Source organism: Hakea prostrata, chromosome 3, assembly GCF_041222555.1.
Source record: "Hakea prostrata isolate BN-2017 chromosome 3, UWA_Hpros_2, whole genome shotgun sequence".
NCBI classification, from domain to species: Eukaryota; Viridiplantae; Streptophyta; class Magnoliopsida; order Proteales; family Proteaceae; genus Hakea; species Hakea prostrata.
In genome coordinates this window covers 22,107,804-22,129,149 of record NC_142602.1, presented here as the reverse complement: position 1 = coordinate 22,129,149, position 21,346 = coordinate 22,107,804, and the positions used below count along the sequence as shown (strand labels likewise).

At 38.7% G+C, this 21,346-nt stretch overlaps 2 protein-coding genes across 2 annotated transcripts; one reads left to right on the top strand and one right to left on the bottom strand.

Annotated features, from left to right (window-relative positions):
• Positions 1 to 705: 705 nt before the first annotated feature.
• Positions 706 to 14,696, top strand: PM-ANT (Mitochondrial substrate carrier family protein). The gene is made up of 2 exons (XM_089149826.1): positions 706 to 1,345; positions 13,472 to 14,696. Exons 1-2 carry the CDS (start codon positions 1,019 to 1,021, stop codon positions 14,102 to 14,104), a joined length of 960 nt encoding a protein of 319 aa, XP_089005952.1. The 5' UTR covers positions 706 to 1,018; the 3' UTR covers positions 14,105 to 14,696.
• An 816-nt stretch (positions 14,697 to 15,512) lies between these two features.
• Positions 15,513 to 20,812, bottom strand: LOC149021595 (nucleosome assembly protein 1;3-like). The gene is made up of 11 exons (XM_089149824.1): positions 20,600 to 20,812; positions 20,424 to 20,467; positions 20,208 to 20,303; positions 19,188 to 19,280; positions 17,300 to 17,378; positions 17,141 to 17,202; positions 16,876 to 17,060; positions 16,601 to 16,778; positions 16,475 to 16,518; positions 16,043 to 16,244; positions 15,513 to 15,904 (listed from the first exon to the last, which is right to left on the bottom strand). Exons 1-11 carry the CDS (start codon positions 20,640 to 20,642, stop codon positions 15,836 to 15,838), a joined length of 1,095 nt encoding a protein of 364 aa, XP_089005950.1. The 5' UTR covers positions 20,643 to 20,812; the 3' UTR covers positions 15,513 to 15,835.
• Positions 20,813 to 21,346: the final 534 nt, after the last annotated feature.

The window sequence follows — 21,346 nt, the reverse complement described above, 5'->3', positions numbered from 1 at the left end:
GAATCCTATATAAGATCCCATGGTCCAATTGAAGGAAAGGAGAGAGGTGAGGAAGTTTCCTTTATAAGACATTTTTGTACTAGTTGTTTTTCGGTGACTTGTTAATTTTGAGCATTTGTAAAATTTGGAATCTTTTGTTTCTGTTTTTTTTTTCTTTTGGGGTTGGGGACTGTTTAGAATCTTAATTGAAAGATTACTAAAAACTAGCATAAAAAAGTCCAAATTTAGAGGGTGATCCATGCCACACCATTATCTCATTTTATAAGGTTTACACTTTACACCCCAAAAAAAACCTTTTATATAAAACAATTAAAAAAAAAAATCTCATTTTATAGGGTGATGTGTCTGAAAATAGTTGTTAGACTGAGAATTTGAATAGTGGTCCCCACTTCCTTGCAATTGGGTGAAGGCCCACCGTTATCGGGCTTGAAGGTACGGATTCCATGACCTTATCCTCAGTTTTTATTTATTTATTTATTTATTTATTCCAGAGCTATCGAACGGCCGAGGAATTTTGCGTGAGTTCTTAGGTTCCAAGCAACGCAAGGTGAGTCATAGCCGTCAGATTGACAGAAACGGCCGTTAGATCGACTGTAATGATGGGAAAGTGGTATTCGGAATTGAAGCAGCGGATCACAGTCATTTATCTAAATCTATAAATAATCGAGGGATTAATGAGAAAGCTTTTCACAACCTAACATCTCTCACATTCCTGGGAATTGAAGCGCCAAGAGAGAAATGTTCCGTTGAAAATACTGAAGAGGGCGAAGGCGAAGGCGATTGGTGACGGAGAGAGTGCAAAATCTGAAAGCAGGGAACGACAAGGACGACAACACACGCGGCGAAGAGTATGGAGGAGAAAGAAACGATAGAACAACACAATTGAGGCGGAGAAAATTCTGTCTTGGTTTGATTTTTTAGACTCTGCAACATCCGAGAGGAAGCTTTTAGCACCCCTTTTGACCTATTCTGTATACTGGTGAAGAAGCAAGGGAGAGAGAAAAGGGGTAGGAAGATAATGGAAGAAAATAATGATGAGAAGAATGTGGGAACGAGTCCAAGGATGTATAAATGGTTGGCAAGCTTTCACAGGGATATGTTGGCTGCGGCAGTAATGGGTGGAGTGGTTCATACGATTGTGGCACCGATTGAGAGAGCCAAGCTACTTTTGCAGACGCAAGAAAGCAATAACGCTATTGTTGGTGGTGGCCACCGCAGGTTCAGAGGCATGTTTGATTGTATCGCCCGGACTGTTAGGGAGGAGGGTATGCTATCTCTCTGGAGGGGTAATGGAAGCAGTGTTCTCCGCTACTACCCATCTGTAGCCCTTAATTTTTCCCTCAAGGTGCATTTTCACATTGTCCCTCTTACTCGGTTCATCATATGACTCTACTTGTTAGATACATTTCCTTTATCATTTCGATGGTAAATTATTGGCCGCCACATATTCAGATTCAAAATTCTCTTTTTGTATTTGATTTTCTTTAATTCTAACCATGAACAATTGATCATCCATGCATAAATAGTCAGAATGCCTTACCCAGCAAAAATTCAATAGGTAGGCTTAAGCAATGTCAAGGTTTCCAAGAAAAATTGTTTTGGTGTTAATGACCATGCTTTTTTCAGTGGAGTTTTGTTGGAATTTCTTTGTCCTGCCACCTCATGCAAATGGAAGGATTTGTGGAGTGATCTGCAAGTAATAAAGCTGAAACTTGTTAAAACAGTTTATATAGGCATAACAGGGGCTTCTTTTGCAAAGATTCTCAAAACCAAATGTGCATTAGAACATTGCAATGACTCCAACTGTGGAGACAATTGTTGGACTACTTAAGTTCTGCAGAACATAAGAAGACTTGCAAGGTTTTTTGTCGATTTTTAGCCACAGATAGATAACTGAATTTTGTAAATGAATGCAGAGCTGCAGGTTTAGCTATAGGGCCCAATTAGCCTATTAACTATGCTTTTGATACCTTTTTTGTTGACTTCCACCTCATAACTCCTATTCAGTGGTCTGTCTTGTAATGGCACATGTTCAAACCATATTAGGGTTGACTTAAAATTTTCTTTTTGTTGCCCTATCCTGAGAAAGCAGTTAGAGGTGTTAGTTATCGAGTGTGAGGGAAAGAGAATTGTGATGAAAACTCTCTCAATTTTCTTTCTTCCCTCTTTTTTTTTTTTTTTTCTTTCCATATTTTAGTCATTGTTATGTTATTAGGTCAGCCCACAGCGATGGTTTCGTGGTTATCTTCTAACTCTATCTATTGAATGGATATCCTTGACGTACTGCTGCAAATCCAATCAAGATTATGTTCTCATGGTTAGTGATATTTTTTAGGCTGGTCAATTGTTTGGAGTAGCTGACTTTGGTTCCTTGAGTTGTCTATGGCATGAGGATGATTGCAAAGACAAAGAATATGATGACTGAACTTGTGTTTTCATAATATAATTGGATTACAAGGAAGAAACTAGAATCTATAAATAATTTCCAGCAGTGGAAGAAGATTGTTCGATTGATTTTGACAGGCCATAACTGACAGAATCACTTGAACAAAGACTAAGCTTGCAACAGAAGTCATGCGGCACCATCTATGCATGATGCAAACCATATCATTGATCAACTTGATCTTGTTATTCATATTGGTTGTAAAGGATTTGTGGAGGAACTCGAGTATTTTACATTTAGGACAATAATTTCTCTTAGTTTTGATCATGCTGATCGAAAGGGTTGTCCTTGAATCGATACCTTCTCGATTTTAAATGGATGTATGACAAGTTGAATTTGTTGCTGCCTGTTAGTCTTGATGTGAAACAGATGCAAGCCGAGAGGGAAGATCTAGTAGTTTTGGGCTTTTTGGGTTGTCTTAGACAGGAACTTGATTCTGTTCATTTTCATATTTAGGGCAGTGGTAAGGTTGCCTGTGTCACAGATTCATTTTTCCATTGTAAGGTTACCTTAAGAGGATTTCCAAGTGTTGTGAGATCCTTCTCGATCTACCGCTAGCTGGCACTAGCACTAGATCGTGAGGTTTCCTTATTAGAGTATGACTCCTTTTTAAACTCCTAATTAGAGTTCAACTCCTCTTTAAAACTCCTATTTTTATTGTGTTTTTGTTTTCTTATATTTTCTATTTTGATTTCCCATTCCACCTTAGACTAGTCTCCTAATCATTCTCTGGAATTAGTTTTCTATTCCTACATGCTTTTCTTATTTTTTTTCCTACTCAGAGTAGGACTTACTCAGCTTGTAACTATAAATAACCCATTGGGGCCTATGAATAAATCATACCTTCTAAGCAATAATCTCTCAAACTTACCACTCCAAGATACTACAACTGTTGATGGTTCAGCTCTTCTATCCCAAACAGTAGTTGTGAATTTTCTCATGGCACTGGTGGCACGTATGGCTGTGATTATAGTAAGGGACAACTTTTGGTAATCAAACTCCCTTTTGAGGCTTAGTGCAAACATGCCACCATTCAGACTAGCCAGCACAATACTCAACATGTTCTTTTAGAAACTTCATGACAAACCACCTTAGCAATTGTTTGCTGATTTGGTCGCAAATGCGTAGTTTACCACACAATTGGAACTGTTTAAGGGTAAGATGGTTATTATGACACACAAATGCATGTTATACTCAATCTCAAGTTTCTCAGCCCTCTTAATCCACTACTGCTACTTCTATCCAACGAGTTATTGCCATTGCATGTTCCTCTTCTTCTCATCCCTGGGTCATTGATTCAGGTGCATCCGAGTTTGGTTTTTCAAGTATATTTTCCTCTTTTCATGATTCCTTTTCCGTTGTTACATTGGGTGGTGGTTTGTTAGCAAAGGATAGTGGCACTAGGATTTTTCATCCCAAGTCTTCTTGGTCTTTGTCTTCCATTTTTTTTTAGCTCCCAGAGTTTCCTTGTTGCCCTCCTGTTTGTAGTTAATCACTAAAGCATAGAACTATTCAAGGACTTTTTTCCTTGATTCATGTGTTCTTTAGGATCTTATTAAGAAATAGATGATTATTGACAGAGGGTGTGAATTGAGGGGGTTAATTATTTGCATCAATGTGGTATGATTGATAGCTACGCTCTTAAGTTTGTCTATACAAGATCCTTGAAAAATATGAGGTTTAATTATTTATACATCAATGTGGTATGATTGATAGCTGCGCTCCAGCTTGAGGGTGGGAAATTACGGGGATGCTTACAGTTATTTTGTTTTACTCTTCCTGTTTCTCCTGTTGTTGGGTTAGCTTCATTTATTGAATAGATTGGGGCAGTCATAACCCAATGGTTGTGACTTCCAGAGTTGCAGTTCCTTTACCATCTCTCTTTTCTTCCTTGTCTTCTTTACCATTTGCATCAATGCACCAATGTGGTGGAATAATGTAGTGTCATAGATTGGAGGGAACCAAGGTTATTTCATCTGAAGAGGGGACACCAAAGAGAAATGTAGCATACCCTGCCTGGCAGCTCAGAGATACTATTTCCTTTTTATTTGTTGGCTTGTAATACTCTTGTATCAGGTCCAAGCTTGAAAGCAAGATTGGCTTTCCTTTCCGTTTCCAGGGACATATCTGATGCTGTTAAAATAAAGCTTGATTGTTGAAAACATGATGTAGGACAGCTGTTGAGACTCCAATTTGTTGAGCTGTCAAGGGTGTTGTAGAACTTGCAACCCTAATTGAGAACATCTATGTTTATTTGCAGTTCTGGCGTGGAGCCTGATAATGACCCAACAGAGACCAATGCTTGGCTATGTACATTATGTTTCGATTTCATCTGATTGTATCTCCCTGTTGAAGTACCAGATTTTATTGCCATCTATAGCTATCATCTAGTCAATCTTTCATTCATATGATCTTCTAACACTTCTTGAAGCCCTGAATTTTATCTCCATATGTTGAACTTTGTAGTCTTGGCCTTCAGAATGTCAGGTCCCAGTTTTTCAGTTACCCACACAAAGGCCCAAGTCTCAACTTATGGTAGAAACTTTTTTTTTAACGCCTCAGTATCTGAATTAATTCCCCCAAAAAACTAGGACCGATTCAACTAGATAGTTACATGTTGTACTAGATTAGTTAGGTTATTTCTTCTAGCATGGTAGAGATCCAACAAGATCTTTACAGCTGTGTTGGTAATCAGAGCACTGATTTTTCAGAAACCACCTGTCATCATTCTATGCAATTGCCATTTAACCATCTGAAAGGGTCACAACTGTCTTGATCAGAACCAAATCTCTCTGATCCTAAACTGATGTGTCATAACTCATAACTGTGGAATTCCAGCTTGTTGAGCTGGCAGTAGGTCTTGCGTTAAGCTTTTTCTAAAAAAGAATGCAGATACCTATCTTCCTGAAGCTGATCTCAAAGCCAGTGTTGGACAAATGTTGGCCCTCTCCATTCTTATATGGAAGCCTATAAAAAATAATAAAAAAAAAAAAAAAGGAGTTATTTTGAAGTTCTAAATCAGTCTAACTTTGCATAATAATTTTCCTTTCCTTCTTCTACTTTATTTTTTAAGTTCTGTTATCCTGATTCAAGATAGCAAGTGTGTGCATATTTAATTCATTGTGTTGACACAGTCAATTTTATTTTCTGATATTCTTAAATGAATATTGCATGGTGTGGTAGATGTTTGAGTTAAAAAGAAAAGGGGGGAAAACTCTATTATGTTGGTGCGCAATTCCATTCTCCTTGCAAACTTCAATGCACCGTCATGTCTCCCAAAGAGAGGGAGAAAAAAAAAAAGGTTGGACATTTAGTTGAAGCTGATTTAGAACTTTATGAAGAAGAAGCAAGGATTTCTTGTTGCTGAAGAATGAAAACTTCAGTATGTTTCTGAGAAGGAGAGAAGCCATTACCATACATTTGATTATGCTCCACCACCAATGTTTAACAAGTAAATTAGATGGTGGAGTTAGCCTAAGGTGAAAGTATCTGGTTTATGATAAACCTTGAATTGAAAATCCAAACTCTCCTACTCTCACTACTTTAAATCTTGTTTACAGGAATGCAAATTATTTTACTCCACTGACACCTTTCTCACTAACAAGGTTGCATGTATTTGGTTATGGGTAATGTGTACGAGCATGTGTCTAGGAATATGACCTTTCTAACCTTATAAAATATGGACTTACAAGGCTGGATAATGAGCATTTTCCAAAGAGAAGTGGAAACTTGGACATTTCATATATGACAATTGTCAAGGAAGATGAAGTGATAAATTAGTTATCTAATGTGTTCAGTCTAAATAGAAATAATAAAAAATAGTACACAGACATCAACTTGTAACATGAAGTTGGGATCCCAGATATATAGGTACTCTAGAACACTAGAAATTCATAATGTGGGAGAGGTGTGTGGATGTTATAACACAATACAGTTCACATACTTGATAAAGTAAAAGCCTCAGGAAATGCATTGTCTTAGCTGTCACAAATTCAGAGTTAGGTTGTGTGTCTATTTATTGACTAACAGGATCTAAAAATAATGCCAATAGCTTCTCCCTCAAGGATACAATTAATTGTGATACTGAAACCAGAAAAGAACAAACTCATTGTAGAGGTTTCACTAGACTTCACTAATAATTTCACTTGGCATAGTTACTGGGCTTTCCGTGTCATGTTTCTTATTTTTACAGAAAACCTAGGATCTGAACTGAAGCAATTCCCCAACAAGATTATTATGGCTACAATGAAGAGTTAAACGAATGTGCTTTGGGTAGAAGTGTTGTATAAAAGTCCCAACCAATTACTTTTTCCTTGATATGCAAAAAATAGATTACCCTGCTGTCTTACATTCACCTTGACTACATGGCCATTATAGCCTCAAGATGATTGTTGAGAAACGATTGTGGTAGAATAGCTTGGATTGATTAGTGTGATCCCAAGCCTCTATTTATAATAAAGTGGAAAGAATACTATCACATAAATACCCTTACTTGGGTAACAAAAGTAGAAAATTACATGAACTGAAACTCCTAGAATTGAACTCCCACTAGAACTCAACCAACACTCCCCCTCAAGTTGAGGCATAGATGTTAGGCATGCCCAACTTCCCTTCAATAGGAGGGAAATCTCCTTTCTTTAAACCCTTAGTGAAAATATCAGTCACTTGGTCTCCAGATCTCACAAAAAGCATGCAGATTAGCCCTTGTTCCATCTTTTCTTTGACAAAAATTTGTCAATTTCAATGTGCTTAGTTCGATCATGTTGCACAGGATTATCGGCATTACTAATGGCCACCTTGTTGTCACAATACAACATCATAGTGTTCAGAACTTGAATTCCAATATCTTCTAGCAGACCTTTCAACCATAGTAGTTCACAAAGTCCACGAACCATAGCTCTATATTTAGCTTTTGTATTGGATAAGGCTACCACATTATGTTTATTACTCTTCCAAGTAACTAGATTACCTCCAACAAAGGTACATTAACTTGAAATTTACCTCTTATCAAGATTCCCGGCCCAATCTGCATCAGTATAAGCTTCTACCCTTAAATTATTAGTGAGTGATAAAAGTATTCATTTTCTAGGAGTTCCCTTCAAGTACTGCAACATTCTAGTAATAGCCTTCATATGAGCTGAATATGGATCATGCATGAACTAGCTTACTATTCCTATGGCATAACCAATGTTCTGTTTAGTGTAGGATAAGTAAATAAGCTTCCCTATCAGCCTTTGATATCTTCCTTTATCCACTGGTTCTCCCTCTTTCTCCTTAAATAGGGATAAATTGCTTTACACCCCAACATTCGTACTTCTGATAATAAATCTAGAACATACGTCCTTTAAGATAGGTATATACCCTTCTTTGATCAAGCCACCTCAATTCTTAGGAAGTACTATAACTTGTCTAGATCTTTAATCTTAAACTCTTTGCTAAGAAAGTCCTTTAATCATTGTATTTCCTCATTATTATTCCTTGTGATGGCAATTCGTCCCTATAAACAATGAGAAATGTGGTATTGGTACCTAACTTCTTGACAAACAATGTATGGTCAACATTGCTTTGCTTTGTTCCCATTAGAGGTCACACTGTCTTCTGGAGGCGTCCATACCAACATCTAGGAGACTATTTCAACCCATAAATTGATCTCTTTAGTCGACAAATTTTTGGTGCAGTATTGTTATAAAAAAAACCATGTGAGATCTCCATATGTACTTCCTCATCCAACTTCCCATACAAGAAGGCATTCTTTAAATCTAGTTGGTGCAAGTTCCAGTCTTTGTTCACAGTCACAGATAACAGAACTCTGACAATATTCAGTTTGCAGTAGGGGCAAAAGTCTGTTGATAATCAATCCCCTATGTCTAGGTAAACTCCTTTGCAACTAGTCTAGCTTTCAAACTGTTGATTGATCCATCCATATTCTGTTTAACCACATACACTCATTTACAGCCTACGAGTTTTTCTCCTGGAGGAAGTGTAACCAGCTCCCAAGTATCATTTTTCTTCATTGCAAGTATTTCCTCTACCATAGTTGTCTTCCATCTCTTATCAACATAGGCTTCCTACCAACTTTTAGGAATAGAAACAGATGACAGAGAGGATATAAAAGCATGGTAAGAGCTAGAAAAAGATTCATAAGAAACATCTTTAGCAATTGAATGTTGAGTACAAGATCTAACTCCTTTTCTAATAGCAGTAGGAAGATCAAAAGAAGATATCTCAAGGGGAACAGTAGCATCTGATTATGGAGTAAGAGACTGAAGTGGTAACATGTCATCTTTCTTTACCTGCTTTGGCCGATTGTAATTCTTCCTATGATAAGTCTGCACCTCCTAATTCTGGTCAATCTTGTTTTGAAACACCTCAATAGTGTGTCTCATTGGAGTTGTCTCCCCCTAACCAGGTTCTTCACATGGTTTAGAAAACAGAGGAGGAGCATTAGAGTCCTACGGTATACTGGCCAAAGTCTTCCCCTGGTCAAACTCTTCCTAAGCTACTAAATTGTATTGTGGTGTGTGAGAGTCTATGTGTGTGGTAGGAAGGTCTAGAGTTGGAAAGAACACCTCTCCTCTAGGACTCTACCCCTGGAGAGGTGTATACCAAGGGTAAGACTCATTAAAAATGACATCCATGAATACAGTGGTTTTCCTAGAAGGAGGATGATAGCATTTGTACCCCTTCTAAGTAGTAGAATACCCAGAAAAATGTAGTGTGGATTGCGGGGAGCCAGCTTACTCTGGTGATCTATGATTCTGGCATAACACACACAATCAAAAACCTCTGGGGGAATAATAAAAGGAAGAGTAGTATAATGTTATGAGCCAATTGGAGGAGTACCATTGGTGGTTGTCATACTTTCAAAAAAACTTCCTACTGTTTTTCAGTCTTCACCCTTTCGAAACAATTGAAACATCGCAAAACTTGTATAACATGGCCACCCAAATAAATTTTAGGGATTCATAGGATTTAAAGTATAAGGGACAATATCTTTTTTTTTTTCTTTCTTTTTTTTTTTTGGGGGGGGGGGAGTATGTGATTACAGATTAGAAGAGGGCTTAAAAGGTAAAAATCCAAAGTCAAGGGATGAGAATGTAAAAAATCAAATAAACATTGCTTTAAAAAGAATCGATGGTTTTCTCTGGTTCTTGATAGGATTAAAGTGGAAGGCCTTTCTGGTTTCTGGTTTGATGGTTACTGGCGGAATGTATCTGGTTCTCGAATAGGGTGTGGGGTTCTAGCTGAAGGCTTTTCTAGTGGAAGACTTCTCGATAGGAATCGATGGTTACCGGCAGAAGGCTCAATAGGCTTGATAGGTTCTTGATGGGGTGGTGGTGGTGCAGCGGCAATGGTGATGGGTTTGCATTAGAGGAAGGGCAGCGGCTGTGGTGGTGCAGGTGGATTTCTTCTTCTTTTTTTTTTTTTTGGATGAATAATTAATTATATTAAAAACAACAAGCAAAACGGACAAGCACACAAAGAGAGCTCAAGAGCTCAAGAGCAAAGACCCCAGAAACTAACAATTAACCTATTTCTGGGGGAGTCAACCACAGGGGGATGGGGAATAGATAGCAATCTAGAAGATACATCAAAGTAGATGGCGCTCCAAATCAAGTCAAGAAAGCGAGATTTGGAAGTCCATCTTCTAATGTTTCGCTCCCACCAGAGATGGTGGATGGTGGCACCGAAAACTAACTTGCCAAGGCAATCGCAAATGGAGGGACCAGCAAAATTTCTCAAGAACCAAGACCAATCCCGAGCAAAACCATGAGATCGTCTCGAGCGGGGCCAGATGGAGGCAATGGCTCTGTCCCAGAGGGACCAAGAAAGGGGGCAGGTGAAAAAAAGGTGATCAATGTCCTCTGAAGCATTCCAACAAAGGGAACAGTTAGGGGTGGCGTGGATATGGCGGCTAATAAGGAATGATTGGGTAGGAAGGGCGAGGTTTAGAGCTCTCCAGAGAGTGAGGGAATGGCGGGGAATGTGACCTTTGAACCAGACCAATCGGGACCAAGGGACAGGGGGGTGGTGGGGGCGAAGCAAGTTCTAGGCAGAGGCTGTGGTAAAAGATTTAGTGGTGGAAGGGGACCAAATGGTGGAGTCACACGATTGACTAAGGATAGGGGGAGGGCATTCCAAACAAGAGCGAGACTAGGGTGGGGGAGAGGGGACCAAGACCCATTGGAAATGAAGGCATCAAGGGTGGTAGATTTGGGGATTCGAGTCTCAAAGACAGCGCGAGGGCCGAGGAGAGAATAGAGAACGCCCAACGGATGCCGTGGATTTCTTCTTCTTTTTTTTCTTCCTTCTATTCTTGTTCTTTCCCTAATCAACTTGAGACTATGATGCCATGTTGAGAAATGATTATGGTAGAATAGCTTGGATTGATCAGTGTGATCCTAAGCCTTCTATTTATAATAATGTGGAAGAGTATTGTTACATAAATACCCTTACTTGGGTAATAAAAAAAAATAGAAAATTACATGGACTAAAACTCCTAGAATTGAACTCCTAATAGAACTCAACTAACAATGATATTGGCAGAAAAATTCCTTCTTGTTAGGAAAGGTTCGTGTGGTGTCTCCCTCAAACAAGTCTGTCACAAATCAGCCGTTCATTGATGGGAAAATTACTTTTGTTCATGGACTTCATTTTAATAATTCTATTTGCTTATACATTTATTTTATAGTTTTACAAGTTTCATACAAAATGAACTTATTAGATCAGAGGTGACTGATGATGTTACAAAGAGCTACTTCTCAAGCATATGATATCAATTTCCAACAAAAGCTCCTGATTTTTCAAGTGAGCTTCTTATCTCACAACTTTCCTCAATTGGATTGAGTTTTTTCTAACTTAGGGATCCCAACATTCACGTCAGGGTATTGTTTAGTTGTCAAGAGGGGCAGACGTGTATTGAAGAACTTGGATGGGTTTATATGATTGTTTGTCGTTGGTTGCAAATTCTGTGGTGTATTAGCAGTAATAGCCTCCGGTCTTTTACTTGCACACCTCTGCTAATTAACCCATTAGAAAAGTCTACTAAGTCAATTGAAGAAGTGAAGAGAAATTTCTTCTGAAGGGTCGGGGTCCCGGGTGGGATAAGTCACAGCTCCCCCCCCCCCCCCCCCCCAAAAAAAAGGTGCCACAGAGCATTCCCTGGGAGGAAATCATGCCACAGCTTGTTAGCTTATCATTTGCAATCTTTGGGAGTCTGGCAGCGTAACAGTAAAAACATGGATCTTTAGGAGTGGTCTGTCACCTGATGGTGTCAGTTGAATTATCAGATGATCCAAGCATCCACTTACCAAGACTCCATTTATTAAAATAAAGCATAAAGGGGTCAGATTCCAACATACGAAAAATAATAGAGCACTGAAAAGAAGAAAATAAAAAGAGTAAAGGTCTGGAAAACTCCAGAATCTGATTCTGTAGCATATTAAACCATGCAGAACCACCTGCTGAACAAGACGACTGGAACCAGAATATTAGATATATTTTCAGTTCATAGTTTTTGGGGTAGGTTCTGTCAAACCTGGAAACCGCAGAATCTGATATATGCTTTTAGTTCACTCTCTGCTCCAGTTTTGAGAGCTGAATGATGCATCAGCCAACCTTCAGTTGTTAATGCTGGAATTTCTAGAATTCACAAATGAAGAACGGAAGTCCCACCTAAGGTGCTTGTAGGATTAGAAGGTTCAGAAGAAATGACATTTCTGATTTAGCATCCAACTATTTGATTTCTCCACTCTTTTTATCGTGGGTCTTGAATTTGTCTATCCTTGTCTCCCCTTATTTCACCTTTTCCGTTTGATGGATATAATTTATGGTTGAATATTTCAGTTACTTGAGGTGGCATAAAAGCACTCAAAATGTCCGAGGTTGTTTCACCAGAACTTTCTGCTTTCATCACTAGTTTAAAATAAAAGTTGCTTATATTTCCTGCGCCATTGTGGTGATAGTGTTGTATCATTTCTTCTTCTTTTCTTTTTTCTTTTTCTTTTATTATTAATTTTTCCCCTTTGTGGTCTGGCCCTTTATGAAACTTTTGTAGTATAAGGTGATTTATAATTGTGGATCCAGTTACAAGCTTAAGATCTGGTGCATCATTTTTCTATTTGACCCATGATCACCACCTTTTTAAAACTCTGCTGGAGCAACATCTGATTCCTGTCTATTGATTTCCAATTTCCATATTCCAGGCATCTGTCAACAATACTTGCACCTTCAGATTTTTCAGTTTAAGATCAGTCTAAACAATGTTTCATTAGGTAGTCCTCTTGTTTTTTTTTCAATGAGCAGCGTATGACAGCTTTGGCTTGTTCTTTGTCAAGTAATTCCTTGATGCTTATCTGGGGCAAGACCCATATTTAACTTCTCAGGGATAAATCTTTCGAGGAGGATATGAGTCATAAAGATCCTATAAGGCACTAATGGAAATGGAAGCCACCCATCTCATCTCATTATAGAACCAACTAGCCATGAAATCTCTATTCAAATGGAGACATGAAGCAATTACAGTTTTGATTGATCAACCAATGGGTCATCTCATGGATTGTCTAGCCTAGAATGATATTTATATCTATTGGTATGAGCTCTTCACATCTAGATGTATAATTCCAATGAACATGAACACCACCAAGGCGCGAAAACACTTGATAAAGTGACAGGAATTATTAACAGATCAACCTGGCACGGTCTGGATACGAGTCTAACAAACGCTTCTTTATGTGGGCCCTCATTAGTAAGTTTCTTCTCTCTTCTCACTAGGCCCCTCATTTCTAAGTTGCTTAGCTGTTGTCATCTTTTTCTTCAGGGGGGCTGAAACAGTATGTAGCTTTCTCTGAATCCAAAACTGTTTTCTTGCTTCCCTGAACTGTTTGCTTAACGTTTTTTAGCTGTTTTCTTTGTAAATGTGGATTAATGGTCCTTTGCATGAAATACCCAACATTAGTGCTCTTGATATAATTCAGAATACTTAAAAAAGTATCTTTTAGTGTCTTATTTCATTATCACCATTTACAGGACCTCTACAGAAACATACTAAGAAGTGGTAATGCACAAGATCCTCCTTTGATGTCTGGTGCTCTTGCTAACTTTGTCGCTGGGGCTGCAGCTGGCTGTACGACACTGATTATCATCTACCCACTTGATATTGCTCACACGCGCTTAGCAGCAGATGTAGGAAAGTCTGAAGCTCGTCAATTCAGGGGCATTTGTCATTTCCTCAGCACCATTCGCAGGAAAGATGGGATCAAGGGCATCTATAGTGGCCTTCCTGCCTCTCTACATGGGATGATCATCCACCGTGGTATTTATTTTGGAGGCTTTGACACTGTAAAAGAGATGATGTCTGAAGAATCTAAACCTGAATTGGAGTTGTGGAAGCGCTGGATAGTTGCCCAAGCTGTCACGACCTCGGCAGGCTTATTATCTTACCCATTAGATACTGTAAGGAGGCGAATAATGATGCAATCTGGTTTGGAAAAGCCTATGTATAAAAGCACCCTGGACTGTTGGAAGACGATCTATAGGACAGAAGGTGTTGCTTCCTTCTACCGTGGTGCGCTTTCAAACATGTTTAGGGGCGTTGGGGCTGCTGCAATCCTGGTTTTGTATGACGAGATCAAAAAATTTATGAATTGGAGCGGGTTGTAGCCAAAAAGTGAGCTTCCTTCAATTGGATCATTCTTGCAGCATTATTTAACCAAATAAAACTGAGAGTATTTGTGGCCTGGAAGCCTTTCTGGATATGCTTGCGGGAATAATTGCCAGCAAATGCAGAATGCATACAATTTTTGAAATGTAATTGCCGGGTTTGCCAATTTGAGGCTCCTTGGCAAACAAATTTTCCTATTGAGGTCCCGTGGCAACTTCCATGTCCTTCCTCTCGCTGCGAAATAAAGGGTTGGGTTTTCTTTTCATTTTTAAGGAAGTGAATACTTGTAGCAATAGCCCAAAAAACACTTGTACCATTAGCATGCACAGATTCAGCTTTGTCATCAATCAAAGATGGAACTTCAGTTTAAGTTGCTTGTTTACTGTGTAGAATCTTTTTAATCTTGCAGGTTCAAAGTGTTATATCTAAACAGCACAATTATTTGCCAGAGCCCCAGATTGGACAACTCAAATGATCTTTTCTGGACAATTCAGAACACAAGAGTATATGGTAAACGAGTATGCAAGCAGATTTTGTTCCTCTATTGCTCAATAGATGTTCTTTCAACATCCTATGAATCAAAAATCTGGACACCCCGCTTTATGTTTCCAGACATACCCTGCTGATACACCTGCAGATATAAACTCCATTGTAAATGGATACAAGTTGAGGCAACAGAGTTCAATCAGCCAGGCATTAAGGCTTTGTAAGCAGTGGCTAAGAGCTCGGAAACAATATCATTCATCTAGAGGGCGCCAGTGCTAATAGCCTACATAAAATCCAGACTAGGGACCCCTTCAAGAGCCCTGGAAGGGCTAATAGCAAAGAAAGGGAATTTGTACCTCCTCTCACATGCCAAATGGAGGAGGAGAACTAATCTCCCTTTACATCTCCGCACACATTTGGTAAAGAATCTAAACCTGATTGACGTTAAGAGCTTATCAGAAGAGACACGATGACTGATCGAATTATTTTCCTGTCATTGTGTATCTTTGTAAGAGCTAACATTATCACACTGCAGATTAGTTTTCAGTTCACCTTATGGGTACAGATCAACCAACGATGCAGATCCGAAAGAAGGAATAAAATAATAGATCTTCCTGTTACAAGAATTTTCCTGGAGATTTAATCTGAATTAGATTTACCTACCACAATTCTGAACTGTTCTCCATACTTGTGACACACCCCAATCTGCTGATTCATCGAATGGAACCTGACGACTCAAAACGATGGTTTTCTATGTACCATTCAGAAACACTCTACAACCATCGGGTACATCAGAGGAAATGGTGGTTAAAACTCGTGTTCAGGAAAAGGTAGAAACATACCATCGGGTACATCACCACATCAAATTCAAAGCTTGAATATCAAAGCATTACTAGAAAACAAATGAGAAACACCACCAAATTTTGATCATCACAATCACGGAATATGAAGCACGCTACGTATACATCCTAAAATAGTACTTGGGAAGTTCACAACTCTGGGTAACGAGAGAAGACCCGAAACACATTTAACAAATTGCAAGGCACCTCCTACCTACCTAATCAAAACCCAGACAACAAGGAAAAAAAGAAACGGGGGGCCTAAAAGAATAACAATAATTATAATGAGGATAACAAAGAAGAAAAATAAACCACCAAAATTCTCATCATCCTTTGCTCTCTCATTGTCGTCCAATCCATAGAGATCAACTTAAACAAATAATTTGGTCTGGTATATTTTCCTGGTTACTGCTGCTTACACTCTGGAGGCTGCTCTCCCTGTGGAGCTCCCACTGTTCGGGCTTTTCCACCCTTCTGCAGTTTACAATGTCAAATACGTATGAATGTGACAAGAAGCAAAAAAACAATGCTTGTAAGGATGGCAGGTCAACTTCATTCTTTTACCTTGGGTTTTGGATCAGAACGAGTAAATAGGAAATATCATAAACATACCTTCTTCCTAGTCTTGCTTTCTTCTTCTTCATCGTCATCATCATCCTCCTCATCTTCATCATCCTCTTCCTCTTCATCCTCTTCTTCATCGTCTTCATCTTCTTCATCATCGTCTTCTATATCTTCGAACTCGTCCCCTTGGACTGCCTCCCCTGTGAACCATGACACAGCATGGGGGATAATTTTATCTCGAATGGTCGACCTGCATAAGGCATCAACAAGCCATAAGTTCAGAGAGACCACGGACACATTCCCAAGTGGAACCAACAGCAAAAAAGAATGAATACTTTCACAGAAACAACATAAAAATTAGGAAGCTTGCATCTATAAAAGGTTCTCACTATAAAACACTCGATTAGACATCCACATAACAATGCATTGTATACCAGAATTCAGGGAGCTCTTCCCAGAAAAAAACAAGAGTTAACTTACCCAATGTCATAGTCTTGTTCCATTTGATTTTGAAGTTGCTCAGCCTATCAAGAAACCCAAGGGCAAAATTAACTAAGGAACGTTAGCCTCCACTGACCCAATGTAAAGTTTTGAACTAATACTTACAATCTCTTCATCAATATCATCATCATCCTCGGGAACCTGTGGTGGATTGAAGAAGTTAAAGAAACTTTCACATTCCTCAGTTTTAGTGATAGGCTTGGCATTCTTTGATCCCTTTTTTGGCTTCTTTTTCAGGACTTTCTGAGTCAAGCTTTTTCCTGGATGCCATTGAATCTCGGTCCTAAAATCAACCAAGATAAGTAAATAATGAGGAAAATGGCAAACAAGAACTAAATAAAAACTCTTGTAAAAACTCCTGAGGTTGCAAAACAAGGTACCCAATTGCTTTCTCTAGAATTGGTTCATCATCATCTATCATGTGATATGTTTTCGTCAGAACTTCATTCTGGAAGTAAGGATTAGTATCGAAGAAGAATTCAAGCTTGAAACCCTTGGGATCATCAATCCTACACGACTTGATATCTTTGAGGTGCTTGAGAGCCCCTTCGTCACGCTCTGAGATCTGGACTCCAGGAAAAGCAACACCAAATTTCAATATAGAAAAGAACAAAGAAGTATACAGTACTCTTTTGACAAGCGTACCTCCTCAGCTAAGACTTCATTAGTCTTCATTGCAGTAAGCCAGAAATTAGGGACCCCCTTCTCTGGACAAATGATATGAAAATATATTTTAAGTTATTATTATTAAAAAAAAAAAAACGCGGGCAAATTGAAGTATCTACCGTTTCTGTTTCCACATACCTTCTGTACCTTCATCTTCTCCTTCGACTTTCACAGGTTCAGTTGCAACTTCAACTATACCATTCACAACTTCATATCGCTGGGGAAGTGCAAAATAATTACTGAGCAATTCCAGCCAGGAAAAAGAAGAATAAAGAACAATACAAACATCCTTGTAGAACCAGCATCCAGACAATAAGCACCCACAAGGGATAAAATGAATGTCCCTACACAAGCATGCCTCATGGATGTTCACCAATATCTGAACCACTTTACCCTAATAATGATCTACAAATACTAAAAACAATACAACTATCAGTTGAAATTTGAATCTACAAAATGCCTAGACAGTGGTGGAAAACCCTATTTTACAGGTCTTATAATGTATTGGCGCTAAAGAATGCAATGGCTAAACCAATTGAATAAATCCAAAAAGATAAGAAAGAAGTGCCAAATCATTTTAATCAATGGACTGTTTACTGGCCCACCCAATTAGATAATTCAATTCATAAGCACAAACAGAGAAACAGTGAATATTTGGAAGTATAGATGCCTGGGGCAGAATTGCAAATAAACAAAAATTTATACTAAGATGGCAGAGTGGATGGAGTAGCAGAGTTGTAAATTAGCAAAATGCTAAAACACAAGCTATCAAGCATAGGTTTATAAAGCATCTAGTAAAGGGTAAACTAGGAAACAAAGTAAAATAAGCATCAGGGAGAAAGAGGGATATGATGGGAAAGTCAAAACAAAATAAATCAAAGAAACAAAGAGTCACAGAGTACATGGTTGTCTTCTTCCTTAGAACACAACATAACCAACTAAAGAAAATTGGGTGAAGATTAGCAACATGAGCTCTCTTGAATGCAAGTAGCGAAGGCAAGGATCAACAAATAAAATCCACCCAAAAAAAAAAGAATCTGGCAGTTGTTTTGGACCAACCTCGTTTAGGGGTCTCAAATCACACAGATAATATAATATTATGGAACCAAAAATCAAATACAGAGTCACTCGGGATTTTATCCAAAATGGGGTTGATTCTACAGACTACAGTGGGAAGTAAAGTAACAGTATAGATCCTTTAAGAACAACAAGGGAGAGAGATGAAAATAGTAGTAGTTGGAAGTGAAAAAGAGACAGAAAAAGGAGAAGGGCTCACATGACCAATCGTTTTCACAACGGCTTTCAACCAAACAAGTTAATAATTCACAAAAGCTCCCTTTCCCAGGTTACAGCCTTGTATTTAAAGGGGGAGGGGGAGGGGGGGGGAACCCTAAATAAAACTCAACGGTATCTTGAACTAAAATCACAATAGGAATAAAAAACTAAATATGGAAAGGACTTTACCACTAAGTGTTCCATTTAAAATGAACAATTATAAGAAAAATTTTCAATTCAATAAAACCTAACAAATAAATCCATTTAGAATATCCTACTGAACCCAGAGGACCCAGCTGGATCAGTTCATCTTCACATGAATACTGGAATGGGTTTGGGTCAGTCCAAGGCCAAGCACCTGCAACACCCCCTCCCACCCCTAACAGCCTAATAGAAATCCTTCTTCCCAAAAGTCATCATCATTCATGAGATATAATGAATAATGAACAAGGTTCATATTAAATATTCATTACCACACTTCATTGCAAAACCTATGGTCGCTAGGTCCCCACATCTGGTTGTGTGGTTCAAGGACAAAAAAACTACCAAAGGTATCCATAATACAACTTCCCCTCACCATCATCTTCACCCATATAATGAAGACATCATAACCCACAGTTAAGGCAGTGGTACATACAACCAACAAGGTCTGCCGGCAAGGAACTGGGCTACAAGCTTGTAAGCTCTGAATAGCAAGGAACAAAACATAATTTTTTAAATTATTTTAATTAATAAACATCTTATATCATACCTTGGTGTAGAGTGGTTCATACAGCTTCTGGTATTTTGCCTCAAGTGCTGCCTTCTCTTCGAAAAATTTGGCCTCCAGCTCATCATGATGACTCTGCAAAGCAAGAAAGCATTAGAAGGCTCCATGACTTGAAGATTCATCATTACAGAAAAGGTAAGAAATACAACAACATATATTATTCAAGCAACTAAAACAGAGTAAAAATCTGCACTAGTATGTGTGTGAGATGAAGGTAGATCTACCTGTTGGATGTACGAGGAAAAAGTTATATGCATAACCAAAGAGCCAATAATTTTAACCTACTGATGTTGTCATGCGCTAATCGTCTGTAAGATTACTACAGCCTAGGAAATGGATAATCAACCGGAATTTCTCTAAGAGATAGGAGAACAAATAAACCAATAATCATTACATCTTCATTGTTTCTGTCCTACTTTATTTGGCTCCTAATATAACCCTAATGAGCATTAAATTGGCCAAAAGTCACCTTTCACAACATCAGGATGTAAAAATGACAATACAACCAATTATAAACCTGAATGTAATCAACTGGACATACAAATGCAATACATATTCACAATTACCGCATCCAGACCAGCATTTTTACTTTTTAAGGTTAAGAACAGTAAGAAAAAGTAGCTTGAATCAGTATATCACACTGCAATGTAAGCAAATCAGTCCAATTTTTTCTTATCTACAACTCGCAAATCTGTCCTTTCCGGTGGAAGAAGAGGACTAGAAGATCAACATGCAGATAAATCCGGAAACCATAAATAATCCGGTCCCAACAAATAGTGATTCCAACTGAACAGCAAGTTTAGAAAGACACAGTATAACGTTTTCAACCAGTAACATTAAAGCTGGAAACCTAAAGCAATATCCTTTTCCCTTTCCTTCTTTACAGGGGAGGCCCGAGGCATGACAAAAAAATGTGCAGGGGATATTAGTGAAGATTGAATCAGATCACTGTATTACTCCTTCCACAAAAGAGAGAGCTTGAAAAGAGGGAATAAGCCGAACCTGCATCTCTCTGAGAGTGTCGACGCGCTTCCTAACATTTGGAGAGAGATTCTCGAGGACATCTGAATGTTGTCCCGCAAGATGCTGAAGCTTATCCTGCACAAACCCAATAAACCCTAAATCCATCGGGGAATAGAAAAACCCTAGAGCAAACTTTGTCCACGGGGTTAACAAAAATTCATGGCAACAGAATGAAAGAGGGAAAAAAAATGTCACCTTAAGAGCAGTAACGAGACTTGCTCTATCCTCGGGGCTAAGAGCTGCAGAGTGGATCGTCCAACAGACGAAGATTAAAAACAACAAAAAAAAGTACAAAAAACAATGGAGGGATAAATTATGACAGGGATATAGAGGGAGAATTTAGGGTTGATGGTGAATGGGGTTGACAATACCTGCAGCGGCACCAGGAAGGGAGGAGGCGTTGAGATCGGCCATGTCGAACCGATCGGTGTCACTGAATTACTGAAGCAGAGAGAACAAGGAGAGAGCAAGGAGAGAGCAAGGAGATAGAGGAATAAAACCCTAAAAGCCCTAGAATTTAAAAGAAAAAGCGGTGGAGGAGTCGTGACGACTCAGGTGAGAAAGGGAGGGAAAAGAGATGGAAGGAGTTGGGGCTTCTACAGTTCGAGTTGGAGTTGAGCTGTTCTGTACCGTCACCCGTGGGACCACTGGACAGCTGTGCTTGCTGATGCGGCACGGTCTGGCTCTTTTCGCAAAACCCTGTTTGTTTGTTGGGAAAAGAATGGGAAAGTGTGAGAAACAGATGAATAAATTTCAAGCACTTGCCCTATAAAATTTTAAAAGAGGGTAGTGTATATTTTTTTAATCCTAACAAAATGAGTCAACCCTGAATCCAAGTGAACTCCATCTTACTATGTGGTAGAGAAGTATGAAGAGAGCATAGACACCTACTCTAACGGATAGAAAATCCAATGCAAGAGGGAGGAAGATGTGGACTAAGGTTGGAAACAATAAACTACATTTGACTTTAAGAATAGCCAATTTCATTATAAATAAAGAATTACAAGCCAACAAAGAGTTGTTCTAGTGGTTGAAACCAACACCTCTTAGTGAAGAGGTTGTGGATTCGAGTCTCGCTGAGGCAAGCTAATGAGTCCTTCAGGTGAAGGCACAGGGGC

Coding starts and splice junctions, on each gene's coding strand:
- PM-ANT (XM_089149826.1), top strand. CDS start 1,019: ATGGAAGAAAATAATGATGAGAAGAATGTGGGAACGAGTCCAAGGATG. Junction 1,346..13,471: donor CCCTTAATTTTTCCCTCAAG/GTGCATTTTCAC, acceptor CACCATTTACAG/GACCTCTACAGAAACATACT.
- LOC149021595 (XM_089149824.1), bottom strand. CDS start 20,642: ATGGCCGATCTCAACGCCTCCTCCCTTCCTGGTGCCGCTGCAG. Junction 20,304..20,423: donor GTCTCGTTACTGCTCTTAAG/GTGACATTTTTT, acceptor GGGTTTGTGCAG/GATAAGCTTCAGCATCTTGC. Junction 17,061..17,140: donor ATGAAGTCTTAGCTGAGGAG/GTACGCTTGTCA, acceptor CCTGGAGTCCAG/ATCTCAGAGCGTGACGAAGG.